Source organism: Lontra canadensis, unplaced genomic scaffold (assembly GCF_010015895.1).
Source record: "Lontra canadensis isolate GAN:19392208 unplaced genomic scaffold, GSC_riverotter_1.0 scaffold5, whole genome shotgun sequence".
NCBI lineage: Eukaryota > Metazoa > Chordata > Mammalia > Carnivora > Mustelidae > Lontra > Lontra canadensis.
In genome coordinates this window covers 6805512-6821579 of record NW_022630999.1, presented here as the reverse complement: position 1 = coordinate 6821579, position 16068 = coordinate 6805512, and the positions used below count along the sequence as shown (strand labels likewise).

Here is a 16068-nt window from a genome sequence, read left to right as displayed (position 1 = left end):
TCTATATTTAACACCACAGCCTATGTCCACCATCAGCCTGCCGTCTCTTTAGTTGTGACCATCTAATTCACCTGACAGTATCACTCAGGGAATCTGGTACTTCATCTTCATTATTAAAGGCAAATTTTAGCATTGAATTAAAAGTCATTCACCAGAAAAATAAGAAGACTGTATAAAATGGAATGTAAATGCGCTTTCCTTCCTTCCTATTTTTTAATTGTCTCAAACATATGTTTTCCATTTTTAAAAATGTAAACAAAAAAGAAACAGGAGGTGATTTTAAAAACAAATCCATCCTACCTTAAATACCTCTAAAAACAAATGGTTTGGCTTTCTAAATCTCTTCTTAGCATAGCTTCTTAAAAGGCCATCTTAATTTGCTTGGTGTTCAAAATACTAGGTTTTTGGGTTTCCACTATTCAGAACAACTTCACAAACCACAACATTTTGCTTTCAATAACTTCTGCTTTGCAGTGTTAAATGTAAATGTTTTTAAATGTTCTTTTTCAATAATACTAATAAGCTCTCTGAAAGCCCAGGAATAAAACATACAGAATTTTTTATAAATTTTCAACTCAACTCTGTACTTAATAAAAGTACATTCAAAAATCAGGAGAGGGGCGCCTGGGTGGCTCGGTGGGTTGAAGCCTCTGCTTTCAGCTCAGGTCATGATCTCAGGGTCCTGGGATCGAGTCCCACATTGGGCTCTCTGCTTAGCAGGGAGCGTGCTTCCCCCTCTCTCTCTGCCTGCCTCTTTGCCTACTTCTGATCTCTGTCTGTCAAATAAATAAATAAAATCTTAAAAAAAAAAATCAGGAGAAAAACAGAAATTGTGTTTTAAACATCCTTTATTTTCTTGGTACCAAAACAGATACAAAGCTAATCATTGATAAGAAGGATTTAAATTAGTTTCAGGATCACAGGGCTCTCCTTGCTTTTCCTTGCATTTCATGAGTCTATCTGTGAATGTGAGCAAAAGTCTATTATCTACTCTATGAACCGACCTTCTTGTGGAAGGGTAGGGGTGGAAGGAATGACTCACAGTTATGTTCATCCATGCTACAAAAGATTATCACAAGGACCCTCACTCACCTGAGCGCAGGTGTCCTTGGACAGACCTATATGCTACTCACCTTTTTTCACACACTGAACTCCCTTCATATCAGGACTCCACTTAAGGCTGGATCCACAGAGAAATTCTGAAGGACCTTCTAAGGACATGCCACCTGAACAGGAAATGGTCACCTTCTCACCAATTCCATAGAACGGTTTGCGGGGATGACTCTGAATGCCATCCATCAATGTAGGTAGAACACAGGCAATTTCTAAAGATAAAAGAAAACAGAATACAAGGGTCATTGCTTTCCTGTGCCATCTTTTTTTTAAATGATAACTTCTAATAGTGTTAATACACATGCTTTGTTTTTTTCAACATTAGAGGACAAAGAGGAAGAGGTAAGTAAGTTCACTGCTAGGATGCCCTGAAAGACAAGTCCCACAGTGCCTGACACGTAATTGACCAAAGAAAGACTGAAGACCAAAACAGTTCCCATCCCTCACCCCTGCCCTCAATGCAACATGTCAACTTAAAATGAATCACCCTTATAAACAGAGTCCTAAAGGCCAGGCTGCTGTCAAAACCACACTTTTCCCAGCTGCTGCTTATCTCTTTGGTCTGGTGAAGTCCCCCAGAGTTTTCCAAAGAGCTCTATTCATCCATATATCATTAACATATATCCAATTAGATACTTTTACTATCTAAAAGTTTTAAAGAACTACCTTTAACCTTTCAACCAAACAAGTATTAAATAGCCTTTGGTTGTCCATCTCTAGTCTTTCCCACTTGATTACATTCATTAGCTCAAATCTTCTACTTGAGAAAACAGCAAAGAGAAAAATGAGAAACATGCATAACTATGAGAAGCAAGTCAGAATTTATAATTAAAAAAAAAATCTTGGCAATCTCTATCATGGACTTTGGACAATATTTTACAAAATCCTGCTCTGATTCTGTACCACTTCCATCAGAAACTCCATTCATTCTTTAATTCAAAAAGCGTCTATTGAGTGCCTGTATTAGCCAAGTAGGCTGTGTGCTGCTGGAGATGTAACAGGTACAAGTCTACAACATTTGGTAATGCCGTTCTCCTTGAGTTATTTGTAGTTCGAACAAGAAAAAAAAAATCAGAAGCTGATGAACTAAGGAGGAACTATAGCTCAGAGACTGAAGAGCTTGTAGTTTTTAACAGCCTTATATAGGGTTAGGCGATCAAGAGTAAGAGTCTTGTCCCATCACAAAGGAGGAACCTAGAGAGAAATCCCAGACTTTCTGTTGGTATTTCTTAATGGCTACATCCTAGGAATAAAGGTAAACAGGACATAAAATAGTCTCACTGCTTGCCAGAAACAAAATCAAATCTTTTCTAGAGGACAAGAAGAACATCACCCCAAACCTCAAATGATTCCTTTATTTTTTTACACACAAAGTCTGGCATTTAATCAAAACTAATCTAACATTCAAAAGGACAAGAATTAACCAAACTCCCCAAAAAAGACAATAGAAACAGACCCACAGCAGTTCCAGATAATGGGATTAACAACAGCGGACCTTGAAATAACTGTGATTAACATGATGGGAAAAAATTAAATGGCAAGGCATGGTATTTCAACAGAGAATAAGAAAGTATAGAAAAGTGAGCAAATGAAATATCTATAATTGGAAAATGAAATTAAGAACACAAAAGAGTTCTTAAAAGCAAATTATATAACTTACAGAGAATTAATAAACTGGAAGGTAGCTCAATAGAAAGTATTTAGAATGAAACAGAGAGGGCACCTGGCTGGCTCAGTCCATTAAGTGTCTGCCTTCAGCTCAGTTCACAATCCCAGGGTCATGGGATCAAGACCCACATCAGACTTCCTGCTCAGCAGGGAGCCTGCTTCTCCCTCTCCCTCTGCCTCTCCCACTGCTTGTGCTCTCTCTCTCTCTCTAAAGTACATACATACATACAATCTAAACAAAATTATTTAGAATGAAACAAAGAGAGGGAAAAATGATGTAAAACCAAAGAAAAGAACATATATAATATATGTAATCTAAAAAACACATCATTTGCGTCTCATGAGGAGAAATGACCAAGAATGGAACAGAGACAATAAGGACACAATAGTGAAGAATTTCCTAAAATTGACAAAAGATTCAGATTCAGGAAGTGTTTCGAATATCAACCAGGGTTAGGACAAAGAAAATCACACCTAGGTGCATCACAGTGGGAGTACTTCTGAAACACAAGCACTGGGGAAAAAAGGAAATTCTCAAAAGTAGCTGGACATAAGATTTTCAAACCAGAAATAGTAAGACTCATAGTGAACATCTCATTAGAAAACAGTGAAGTCAAAAGGCAAGGATAAAATCTTTAAAGGCTTTAAGTATAGTAACTGCTAATTTAAATTCCTTACCCAGTAAAAATATCCTTCTAAAACAAAGATAAAATAAAGACATTTTAAGATGAACAAAGACTGGGACTATTTCTTATCAGAAGATTCACAATAAAGGAAAAATCTCTTTAAGCACAAGCATCTTATTAAACATTTTGAAGAACCAACTTTTGGCTTTATTACTCTGAGGTAAGAAATGTTTATATTCTATTACAGTACTTTCTGGTCAAGGACTCCAGGAGTGAGAGACAGAGAGACAGACAGAGACAAAGACAAAGAAGAAAGGTCCAAGGAAGAAGAAGAAGAAGAAGAAGAAGAAGAAGAAGAAGAAGGAGGAGGAGGAGGAGGAGGAGGAGGAGGAGGAGGAGGAGGAGGAGGAGAAGAAGGAGAAGAAGGAGAAGAAGAAGGAGAAGAAGAAAGGTCCTACAGATCAAAAAGATGAAGACCAACAAACAGAAAATAGGGCCCAAAGGTTGAACAGTCCCTTCATCAGAAAGGATAGGCAAATGGCCAATAAACATGATGACAGGCATGACATCATAGTCACCAGAAAAAAATACAAATTAAAAAATAAGATATTGCTACTCACTCACCAGTACAGCTAAAGTTTTTAAAAGAATGATGATGCCAATTGTTGGTGAGGATACAGAGACATCTTGGATTCTCGGATTTTGGTAGGGATGTAAGTTGGTACGACCATTTGGAAGACTAGTAACATCTACTAAGTGGATATATACCCTATGATTCAAAATTTCATTAACAGATATATACCCAAGAGGAAAAAAATGTGCGTGTGTACACGAGGGGTTTTTTCACATCACATAGATAACTGATAGAAGAAAAATACGTCTCTACAGCTCTATCCACCCACTGAACCAACTTATGTTGCAGTACAAGTGAGGTCGAAGGCCAACAGCAGTGTTCGCGTGCTTAGCGGAAGCACTACTCAGATGCCCACATCTGAACAGAACAGGACGCAAATTTGAGGACGTGCATTCAACGAAGTACAATGATGATGGTACATCCCTAGAAATTGAACTATAGAGGATGTTCTGAAGGTCTGACCCAGACCTGAGCTCCTTAGCCTATTCTAATTTGCACCAGGAACTTTAAAATTGCAGTAAAATATGCCTCCCTGAAAGGAGCACTATCAACTAGAGACTATGAAGGGCTTTTTCAAGACACAACCAAAACTTGGACAGGATCCTAAGAGCCTCTCAGGAAAGGGAGGTCAAGACACGGGCCATACAGTGAACACTGTTTCATCTTGAATCATCCTCTTCTCCATGACACTCTCATCTTAAGTTATACGCTACAACCAAGGTCACTCACTTTGACAATGCATCTCTCCAACAAGCCACCGTAAATCGTCTCCACATCTGGCTACAGGGTCTCCGATAAGAGAGTATCCTTCATTGCAAGTATATACTATATTTTTCCCAACAGGAAACTTCGCACCTTCATCCTAAACAGAAATAAGAGGGAGACAGAGAGAAAAAGTATGTCTATTGTGCATTAACAGAATGTTTCTTTAGAGATATTTGAACTATAAACCGTTTTTTTCAAGATTTTATTTATTTATTTGACAGACAGAGATCACAAGTAGGCAGAGAGGCAGGCAGAGAGTGGGGGGAGGAAGCAGGCTCCCTGTGGAGAAGAGAGCCCGATGCAGGACTCGATCCCAGGGCCCTGAGACCACGACCTGAGCCGAAGGCAGAGGCCCAACCCACTGAGCCATGCAAGTGCCCCTTCGCCTATAAATCTTGTCTTCTTTTAATCATCAGGCAAACTAAGTTCAAATAACGAATTTAGAAAATTGTCTGTAAAAACATTCTTCCTTGTACGTTCCTAGCCAACAACATTTGCACTACCATTGATTGAAATAAAGCCCGTAACGCCACTGTACTATAATTTATTGATTGTCCCGCAAATACCATGCACTGTCATAAACATTTTACTAAAATTACTTTAGTGGATACTCCCCAAATCACCTTTCTCTCCTATGTTTCAGGAAAAGACAGTTTTTTATCAGATTTTGGAAAGGTACTTGTCAGTCAATTCTCTACCATAAGATTTTATGGGCTGTTTGTTGGCAATACTGCCTAACAAAAGTCAGGAGGAGCAGACAGAAATGTTCAAATCCTATCAGCGTACTCGTGAAAGTTTAAGTTTCTCACTGATGACTTTTAGAGGAAGCAGAATGCTGATCTTCTCCCATCCCTACCCAGTGAGGGAAGTGCTACTGGGACTGGGTCACATTCAGGGACGTAGTGTCCGCCTGTGATCCCAGGAAGTGAGTTTTCACAGTGAAGCAAGGGAGAATTCGAAATCTAAGACCTCAGGATATAATCATGCTCTTCTGGGGATTCTCTTAGTCTTTCCCTCATCTTTCAAGTTCTCTGCCACCCCACAGGGAGGGTTGAGAGCTGGACCTGTTCTGCTCCAGGCATTAGAACAAAATCCCATGGTGCCTTTTTCTTCTCACTGTCAGTCCTTGCCCAGGCTGGCTCCATCATGGGAGTTGGTCAGAAACAGAGGGCCCAAGTTAACACTGGGATTTGAAGAAAATGGGTATGGACACTTGATTTGCTTTGGTGCTAATCTTTAGGCCTTCCTTTGCCTTGCAAAGGGGACTGCTAATATGGTGAATTTGAACTCAACAGTGCCCAAACTTAACTCTGTATCAGAACTACTAGTTCCAATTAAAGTGGGGGGGGGGGTGCACCTGGGTGGCTCAGCTGGTTAAGAGTCTGACTTTGGCTCAGGTCATGATCTCCGGGTCCTGGGATGGAGTCCCGTTGTGTCAAGCGCCCTGCTCAGCAGGGAGTCTGCTTCTCCCTGTCCCGTGCCCCTCCCCATTACCCTCTCTCTCACTCTGTCTCTCAAATAAATAAATAAAAACTTTTAAAAAAAGACCCTACCCTAAACGTACAGAATGAGGAAAAAATGGAAGATAAGGGGCAAGCAGCAATCTCTATTAAATTTCCTGGGTGATGTAGCCCATCTGTGGGGCAGTGTTCTGAACCCCCGGCTCCTTAGGACACACATGCACTGGAGTTTGGAACAATAGCTCATGATTTGCTGAACTACACAAATTTACTTGACCTTGTTCTCCAAGCCTGTGTTTCCTTCAGGAATTCTATGGATTATGATGGTAAATATACTGGGACATATGAGTGCTAGAGATGCTGGGTTCATTCTCCTCCCTCTAAACACACACACACACACACAAACACACACATACCCCTCTTCCCTTTCCATTACCTACATTTGAGGAAACTTCAGGGAATTTGAGAGGCAAATCCTTCATGGAGAAAGCAAGGCTGGGAGCACTGAGAGGGCCCTGATGGACAGTATCTCCTATGTGAGCCAGAAAAACACACTGGGGCTTGGGGCCAAAGCTTCATCATAGCAAGCAGTGAGAAGAACATGAATTAATATGGTCCCAAAGCCAAAAATTCCCTAGAACAAGTGGCAGATGACTTGTGTTCCTTCCTGAATGAGAAAATTGCTCAAAGTATAATGACCCGCATCTCACCAACACTGGCCAAATGTCTTACTGGCTTCTAGAATAAATCCAATATTTCATCCCAAACCCCATATTTGTGAAAAGAAATTTTTAAAGACATTTTTCAATGGAAAGAATAAAGTTCTCTTTGTTGAAGAACTTGCTTATGGATTCCTACTTTAGTGTTCAGAATGGAAACATTCATCCGCCCTCTGGCATGATTACATTTCTAATTTCATTGGGCAGTAATATTGGTTCACCTTACCACAGAAGATATACTAGCTTCTGCAGAATTCTAATCACCTTGGGCCAAAGAAGAAAAGTCACAAACTAAAACCCTCATCACAAAACCTAAAATGCACATATAAACTATTTTTAGCACCGTTTCATCATGGAAGAAGGAAATAAATTAGGACATCAGTAGAGAGAGGGAACTTGGAGCAAAGGGTGTATATGTAAAGGAAAACAATAGATCTTCCATAACCAACTTGAACATATCCATCTTTCAAGGCAGGAGGTGATGGACAGAATTCTTTCGGAGTCAAAGGCAAAGAAAAACAATGTGGTTCAAGCAACCTGAAAGGAAAAGGAAACAAAACATAATAAACACGCCAGAGCTCCACAGTAGAATAAATATTTTGCAGCACAGTTAATTTTTAATTTACATTTGAAGGGAATCCATTTGCATAAATATGTTGATGTGATTGCCATTCTCAGAATCAATATCTGATCATATCCTATCATAGAAAACTCAAACATAAGCTCAAGCTTCCAAAAAAAAAAAAAAATAACTAGTAAGTCAGCAGTACGAAGAACAAAGAGAAAGAGAAGGAAATAAAAGTCAGTGGACAACACACACACTTGATATCATTTCTAGAGGTTGCCTGTCTCAGACCTACTTTTTCTCCTGCTGTCTGGCTCTGAGATGCCACACAGAATTAATTCTGTATTAAAAATAAGGTAATGACAGTGATCTGGCGAGAACGGTAATGCAAAAATAATAGCTAGTTTTGATTGAGCATTTACTATGTGCTAAGCACCTTGGCAGTCGCTCAACAAATGTGCATTATCTCAATTCACATTCATGGTAATGCTAGCAGGTATGTAAAGAAAACAAAGGCACAGAAAGTTTGAATGACTTGTCCAAGGTTATAAAGTCATAAATATCAAGGCTGCATTCACATTGTTGTCAGTCAGGCTCCTAAAGCCATGCTCGTTCTCCCTCCCACAAGCCATCTCCAGAGGAAGCTCATAATAATAATAATCACAGTGATATCCATCATTAAACAATAGTTTTCCGTAGTGCCCCCTGAAGCCAGCATGCCACCAGTAGTACCCCCACTCCAGAGATTTGAAATCTGAGGGAAAGCATGACAAATAGCCTGTGAGTACTGCCTCCTTCTCACCTGTGAGTTCCTTACACTCTTGCCATATTCTGAGAAAACTCAGAAATGTGAAGATTTTGATCATAATTTTCATCTTTGTACCAAACAGGAGGAGATCTCCCCTCTGAGCACCAAGAAGAGCAGGAATTCCTTCAATGCCTTCCTTAGGATGCTCCTTTCCCTCCAACAGAGACCTCCTCCAATAGAAACCCTCATCTTCCCAGAGAATGACCCCAAAGGCAACTTCTCCTCCTACCATAATTCCATATGCTCAACAGCCTCCTGGTCATGAGATATTTATTATTGTTGGTTTATGAAGCACCAAACACCTAGAAAGAAAGGCATCCCACAAGATCTTACAACTTTCTTCAACTCACATGACCTTCAAATTATCTTACTAGAACATTTTGCCAATCCCTGATCAAAAGAGGTTAGTAAAGACGGTATAAAACAGTAAGGTGTGGCCTGAAGAATTCTGACGCAATGGGTATAATTCATCAACTAAGCATTTTGAGATTGCTTTTGCAAGGTCCTGGCAAACGAAAAGTTGGAGTCAGACAACTGGGTTAATCTGTCTACATGTTAGCCATCTCGAACATCTGGCTTTATGCTTAATCATGAATGAATGAATGAATAGGATTGGTAGTTGAATGCTTACTATGTGCCAGGCGCTGTGCTAATCACTTTCTGTGCTGAATATCATTGAATTCTGACAATATCCTACCATTGTTTTACCTTCTATGATTATACTTATTTTAGAGGTGTAGCAAGTTAACTCACCCAAGGTCACCCAGCAAGTATATGGCAGATCTGCCCCATGCCAGAGCTGCTCAGATCCCCTTGGCTAGATGACCTCCAAGTTACCCAGCCTTTTGTAATGTCTGTATAGGGAGAACTTGAAACACACAAATGCTAGTTGGCCACACATGGCTTCCTCCATCAAGTGACCCCACCGCTAAGGGCAAGGTAGTCACTGATAAAAATTGGCATTTAACTTCTAAATCTTTTAATAGCAGCAGTCATGCATCCCAGGCTTACTGCAGAGAGCACTGTATTCTTTGCAATTGCCAGGAGATCTGGCCACCATTACCGTAAATGCTGCAGCTCCTCATCCTCGCAGGGGCTGCTTTCCGAGGGTTCTCCAATACAGGATTTCCCGCCCTCACTGGGAGGTGGGTTATTGCATTCTCGGCTCCTTGTTTTCTTCCCCTGAACACAGGAACTCCAAGAGGACCAACAACTCCAACCCCCATCCACCCCTCCTGTAAGGTAAGAGAAAGATTGTTCAGAAAGCAACGGAGAGGAAGATTCCAGATTTTAGTGCTGAGCTTCCTGCTCTGGCAGTTATTGGGGGAGGGGGCAGTCTGGGCACTCGCTGCCTTCACTTCATTCAGGTCTTCTACAAGGACCAGAATGTCTCTGCACACCGACAAGGTTTGCCAGGTAAGGTTGCACTAACGAACTTCTTGCAATAATATGTTAAATTTGTTTATTATTTTGCAACTGTCTCAGAGCACTTTTACATATATTCTACCATTCATTTACTTCTCATCAGAATGAATCCAAATGGGCAGGGGGTTCTGTCACCATTCTCAGTTGATAGATGTGGCATCTAAGACAAGGTGGTCAAATGCCACACCCAGTGCCGTAATGGCTGCCAAGAGCCACATCCAGACAGCAGCATGGCCTTACGGCAGAGTCCAGGCTCCTCTCATTAGAGTAGTTCCTACTGGGAACTTTTTTTTTTTTTTTTAAGATTTTATTTATTTATTTGACAGACAGAGATCACAAGTAGGCAGAGAGGCAGGCAGAGAGAGAGAGAAGGGGAAGCAGGCTCCCCGCTGCGCAGAGAGCCCGATGCGGGGCTCGATCCCAGGATCCTGGGATCATGACCTGAGCTGAAGGCAGAGGCTTTAACCCACTGAGCCACCCAGGCGCCCCTACTGGGAACTTTTCTATTGCAAAAGCATTGACAAGGCATGAGAGGAACATAGTCCGCTGGGTATTCCCGACTGCCGCCCTCAAAGCTGGCCCTGTTCAATGAGGAAGTATCTAAGCAGGAGAAACACGTTTGCCTCCTGTCAACGTCCTTCAGTCTGAAGGCACTTGCTCAGCCCAGCGTGGCCACCCTCCAACTCAGGGCCGACTGACCACTAACAGTGGTTTTACAATTTTCCCCCATCATATTCCTCAGGGAAGACAAGAGAGAACTTGCACTATATTCTAAGAACGTGGCTTTCCTAGGTAGAAACTGATCTCAGAAACCACGCCCCCGAAGTATTACTTCCTGGTGATAGATGGATGTGTTTACTGCTCCTTAGGTATTTCTACTAAAAAACTAAACAGAACTAAACTAATTTGGTAATATTTTCCCATGAGCTTTCTTCCATAATTAGAAATTGAGTTAATAAAGTAGTCTGCTGAGCATATTAATGGGGGTAATTTATAGCTTAATATATTATGATTGCTACTCCAACCCTGACCATCAGGGGGAACTTCCATTTTACCAAATAACGGGAAATCCAAGCGCCAAAGTAATGAAATCAAAGAGGTGGAATTTCAATTGACCAGACAGGCCACTTGCGAAGAGAACTGGAGGCAAGGATGACTTCTTGATACTTGTCTATAAGCAACCATAGTTTAGTCATGTACTCATTCATTCGACAAATATGTATTAAATGCCTTCTATGGATTAAGCCCTGTTGGGCCCTGAGAATAAAAAAAGGAATCATAGTTCTGACCTTAGGAAATGAGCTTCCTGGAAGAGAAAGACATATAAATAAATGCAAAATTGTCTCATACTTTGTCTACTCATAGAGTCAACCTCACATAGTTCTGTACTAAAATACTTAAAGTACCATTCAGTTGGGCGCATTCAGCGGATGTTCAAAAGTGTTTGTGAATAATTGATTGACGGAACATAAAACAAAATAAAAAGAGATATTTCAAAGATCTTGCCATCAGAAAGGTTAAGCTATGCATACACCAGCTCCACAGACCTATGTTATGACAAAACCTTAATGAGATGACTATGGAAGGAGGGTGTTTTAGGCATTAATCTATTCCAATGGAGAATGAAGAATGGAGGTCATGGTGGATCTATTAATTAACAGGAAAACAGAGGGGCACCTGGGTGGCTCACTTGTTGAGGGTCCAACTCTTAAGTTCAGCTAAGGTCATGATCACATGGTCATAAGATCGAGCCCCACGTCGGGCTCCATGCTCAGCAAGGAGTCTGCTTAAGATGTTCTCTCTCTCCCTCTCCCACCCCTTCCCCCATTGTGTGCACGCTTTCTTGCTCTCTCTCTCAAATAAATAAATAAATCTTTAAAAAAAAAAGAAAAAGGAAAAGGAAAACAAAGACAGCAGGGAGCCTTGACCTAGTAGCTAGAACCCAGAAGTGGAATAGGAATGGAGACACTAATTAAAATGCCCATGCACAAAGAAGCACAATGTCAACAGCCAAATGGAAAGAGTGGTACCCTTTTCACTGTGTCCCGCATAACCAGCAAAAATCCAGCACACTGACCTGCTTCATTCCCTACAAGGACTCCTTGCTCACAAGCCACACCAAATGTATATGGTTTGCAATGGCACTGACATTGGGTTCCCTTAACGGTGGCAATGCCACCATTTTGACAAGGTCGGCAATGGCAGGGGTCAAATTCATCCAGATATTCCTCAAGAGCTCTCTTCAGGTATAGTCTTTTCACGGAAGCACAGGGTACTTCTTTTACCAGCTCATACAAAGGTGTCAGCTAAACAGATAAAGACATCATGGTCAGTAATCAGGTTTCTAGGCAAGGATATTTTTCTTCGGGCATTCAGGCTCAATCTCCATTAAAATAAAATGAAAAGCCACTCATGTTAATTCCAATTATTTCTTCTTCAAATAAAAAGAAAGCACTTCACTTTCTTTGTAAGGCAGAAAGAAAACTAGGAGTGAATAGAGAAGGAGTATTTTTTATATCCTGCAAAATTTTTTTTCAAAATCAACAGGACATTCATTTTCTAGTTATTGAAAGATTATTTTGAAGGCAGTACATTTCCACCCTTGCAGAAGACAGAAGAAAAGGAAATACTATTAAATTACAGTGAAGAAGCAAGTGCAAATAAATTTACAATTAAATACCCTGACTCTAAGAGATTTAACATGTCTCTTAATGGAGACTGTGACTATTCTTCCCTGAAGAAGTTTAAAACAGATAGACAAGGCAACCCTTACAGGTCCCCTTCCTCTTCGGGAGCATTGCACTCTATCAGTAAAATTTACTATCTCTCAATAAACTTTGTTTTGCTGCACCCCCAAAACTAAAATAAAAATAATAAAACAGATATTGTTCTGTGCTGAGTATGTCTAATGAAACATAACTTGGAGACCATACATGTGCTGGTTAAGCTTTAACAATCTGCTCTCCTAAGAACAAAAATGCTCTGATTTGTAGCATTTGCCAGTTTCTGCAGTATAAGAACTCTTGCCATGGCCAGTCTCACGTTGCCATTGGGATGCCAATGACCATGGAGTTGGGAAGATATATATACCACTGGCTCTTGTGAAGGTCCGTCCAAGCTTTCTGCAGCACATCTCTGCAAGTGTGAGGATAATGTGAGAATGACTCAAAGACTCAGCCACATATCCATCTCTGCCCAAGCTCTCTTACACTGCATTAAGGCAGAATGGACTGCATGGCATTGCGTGGACATACACCTATAGTAAATTAGCACAGCTACCTATGATAGTCACAGTCCATCGTGGAGAAGAGCAGAGCTGAGAATCGGAAGGAATGTCTGTTTCTCCCTAATCAACAATTTCTAATTTTTCAAGATTTGTTCTGGGGCACCGGCATTGAAAATAGGTCATTGTGAATATTGATGGTGGCCCTTTGTGGTAAGACCTTCTGGGAAAACCACCCTCCCCCCTTCACCCTTGTTCAGAGGCAAGTGGGTACATGTGGTCTTGGGAGGGTGTTCAAGGAGTTTTGTGATTTGGGGGTTTGTAAAATGTATCCAAGTCAAGTTTCACCTGGGACGTTGCTTGATTCCCATGACAGAGAACAGATCAGAGAATCAGTTCTGCTACAGCATGTTTTGAAAGTGTGACTTTGTTCCATTGGAGATAGATGTATTGGCAAACACTCTAAGCCTATGGGATATTTTTGTGTTTTCTTACATACAATTTCATCCACAAGAAAAAACCAGGTGAACTCAGAAAAGTGGACACAAAAAGGGAACACAACCCAAGATAGGAATGTACAAAATACGCACACACAAACACAGACATCAGACCTCCATGCGGGTCACTGCCTGTACTAAGCTCCATCCATCCACTTCTGGTGCTACCGCCCGCTGTCTGTCATCTGGCCCCTCCCCTTCCAACGCTTCACAGTTAATTCAGGGCTCCAACCTTCCTGTCACCCAACCAACTTCAAGTCTTACTCTAGGAATTGTGTCACCATAACGTAGTAGAAGCATTCCTAAACAATTTAACACCTGTAAAACTCATACTGTTTTTACTGATGTCTTCCTTCCTTCCTTTCCTTCTTTCTTCCTTCCTTTCTTTCTTTCTTTCTTTCTTTGTTTTTTTTCTTTCTTCCTTTTAATGAGTATCACAAATTAAGTTTTTGAGTTTTGTGTCCTTAACCCCATTTTCCCCATAAGCCAGAGGCTCTTCACTGTGCAATTCTGCCTAGCTCTCCGGTTTTTAAGAGCACATACGTTGCATTATCAAAGAACTGACTGCATCAATAAAACATCCTAAAATTGTGGCAGCCGAATTTGTTTTAACTTAATGGACATGTCTCCAAGAGCCCACATTGCCGCGGCCAGAGGAAGAAAAGTAATCTGATGGGACAGTAGACAAGCCTAAATGCTTTCCTCATGCAAGAATCTATAATTCTTCTGAATTAGAGACCAAGGAAAACATAATCAAATTTAGGTCAAAAGCCTAATATGCAAATTTTGTTATAATTTCTCTTGGGATTTACAAGATATTTCACCTTTACAATTGAAATATGAACATACAAGATAATGAAGCTTCTGTTTCTTATTATTATGTATGCATTCATTTTACTATACAAAACATAACTGGGATACAGAAAATGCTAATTACAGCTGTCTCTGTTTAACCACCTTGATTTAATCTCGTTTTCCCAGTGCGAAGAAACATGCCTGCTTTATGCTGCTTTCAACAGAACAGGACATACCTTTTGTTTTATGACTTGGGGACCACCAGTCACAGATTCTGCCCAGGAAGAATATTGCTCTTTGTTTCCAGCAGGATTGTTCAGATCCAGTGAACTGAGGCCAGCCACAAAATCTGGACTTCCCCCTCTGACAAACGAGTCCCCTTTCAGCACATTGCTCTGAGTTCCTGTGCAAGGAGAAATCCAAACAAATCAGTCGAGATGCACAAATGAAACAAAAAAGAGAATATAAAAATGAAAACTCTTATCAAGCACTAAAACATAACCCATCCAACTTTATGACATTCTTAGAAAGAACTATGGAGACAGTAAAAATATCAGTGATTGTCAGCAGTGGTGGGTGGGAGGAATAAATGGGTGAAGCATGGAGGGTTTTTAGAGCAGTGAAATTTCTCTGTGTGATATGACTTGGTGGATAAGCAGCATTAAACATCCGTCCACACCCATAGAATGTACAACACCAAGGCTGAATGCTAACATAAGCTATGGACTGTAGGGGATCACAAGAATGAATGTTCCACTGTGGTGGGGAATGCTGATGGTGGGGAGGCCTTAGTTTCCGACTGAAGTAAATGGAAACTCTCTGTCCTTTTTGCTCAATTGTGTTGTAAACCTAAAACTACTCTAAAGAAAAAAATGTCTATTAAAGGAAAAAAGAAGGGGCACCTGGCTGGCTCAGTGGGTGGAGCATCCAACTCTTGGTTTCAGCTGAGATCACAATCTCAGCATTGTGGGATCAACCCCCGCATCAGGCTCTGTGTTCAGTGTGGAGTCAGCTTAGGATTCTCTCACTCTCTCTGCCCCTCCCCCTGCTTGCACACCCAGGAGCACACATGCTGGCCCATTCTCTCTCTCTCTTTCAAATAAAAAAATAGACAAAATCTTTTTAAAAATAAAATAAAAATGTTTTATGGAAGCATCATGAAATTTACTTCCAAATGGTTCAAATAAGATTACACATATTTTGAATATATAATATTTATACATTGTTAAATAATCCACATTATAAATATTATATGTACATTATGTATAGCCAAATGTCATAATTATCGCTACATAAAGGAGGTGGGTATATGGGTGTTTAGTACAATGTTCTTTATGTATGTTTGAAAGTTTTCGTAATAAGATGAAGAGGACTTCATTGCATCTGGAATACTAACAATAAGCAAAAAAAACAAAAAAAACCTATTCATTAACAGGCATACATTAACACATGAAAAGTATTCTAAGCAGTGAATTTTAATTGAATTTTTTCTGCATTTATGTGCCCTATAATTTCAGGATTATTTTTGTCTCCATTTGTCATTGATTTTTACATTGGTCATGACTGGATATTCCTACCTCGCAGATCAGATTTGGGTGATTTTCAGTTCACCTCTTTTAACTACACTTTGCAATTTCATAAAATTTTCAAATTCAAAAACTATACATTTATCAGAAATTAAAGCCTGATGGGGTTGTTATTTGTGGTTTTTTTTTTAATTTTATTTTTTATAAACATATAATATATTTTTATCCCCAGGGGTACAGGTCT

At 40.2% G+C, this 16068-nt stretch overlaps 1 protein-coding gene across 1 annotated transcript in view; it reads right to left on the bottom strand.

Moving 5' to 3' along the window:
• C7 (complement C7) overlaps window positions 1-16068 on the bottom strand; it is a 54674-nt gene that overhangs the window by 10412 nt on the left and 28194 nt on the right. The window contains exons 10-15 of the mRNA XM_032851392.1: window positions 14535-14701; window positions 11861-12089; window positions 9422-9593; window positions 7435-7522; window positions 4771-4903; window positions 1134-1325 (exon numbers count right to left, since the gene is read on the bottom strand). Coding sequence (XP_032707283.1) covers window positions 1134-1325; window positions 4771-4903; window positions 7435-7522; window positions 9422-9593; window positions 11861-12089; window positions 14535-14701 — 981 coding nt within the window. The remainder of the gene's footprint in view (window positions 1-1133; window positions 1326-4770; window positions 4904-7434; window positions 7523-9421; window positions 9594-11860; window positions 12090-14534; window positions 14702-16068) is intronic.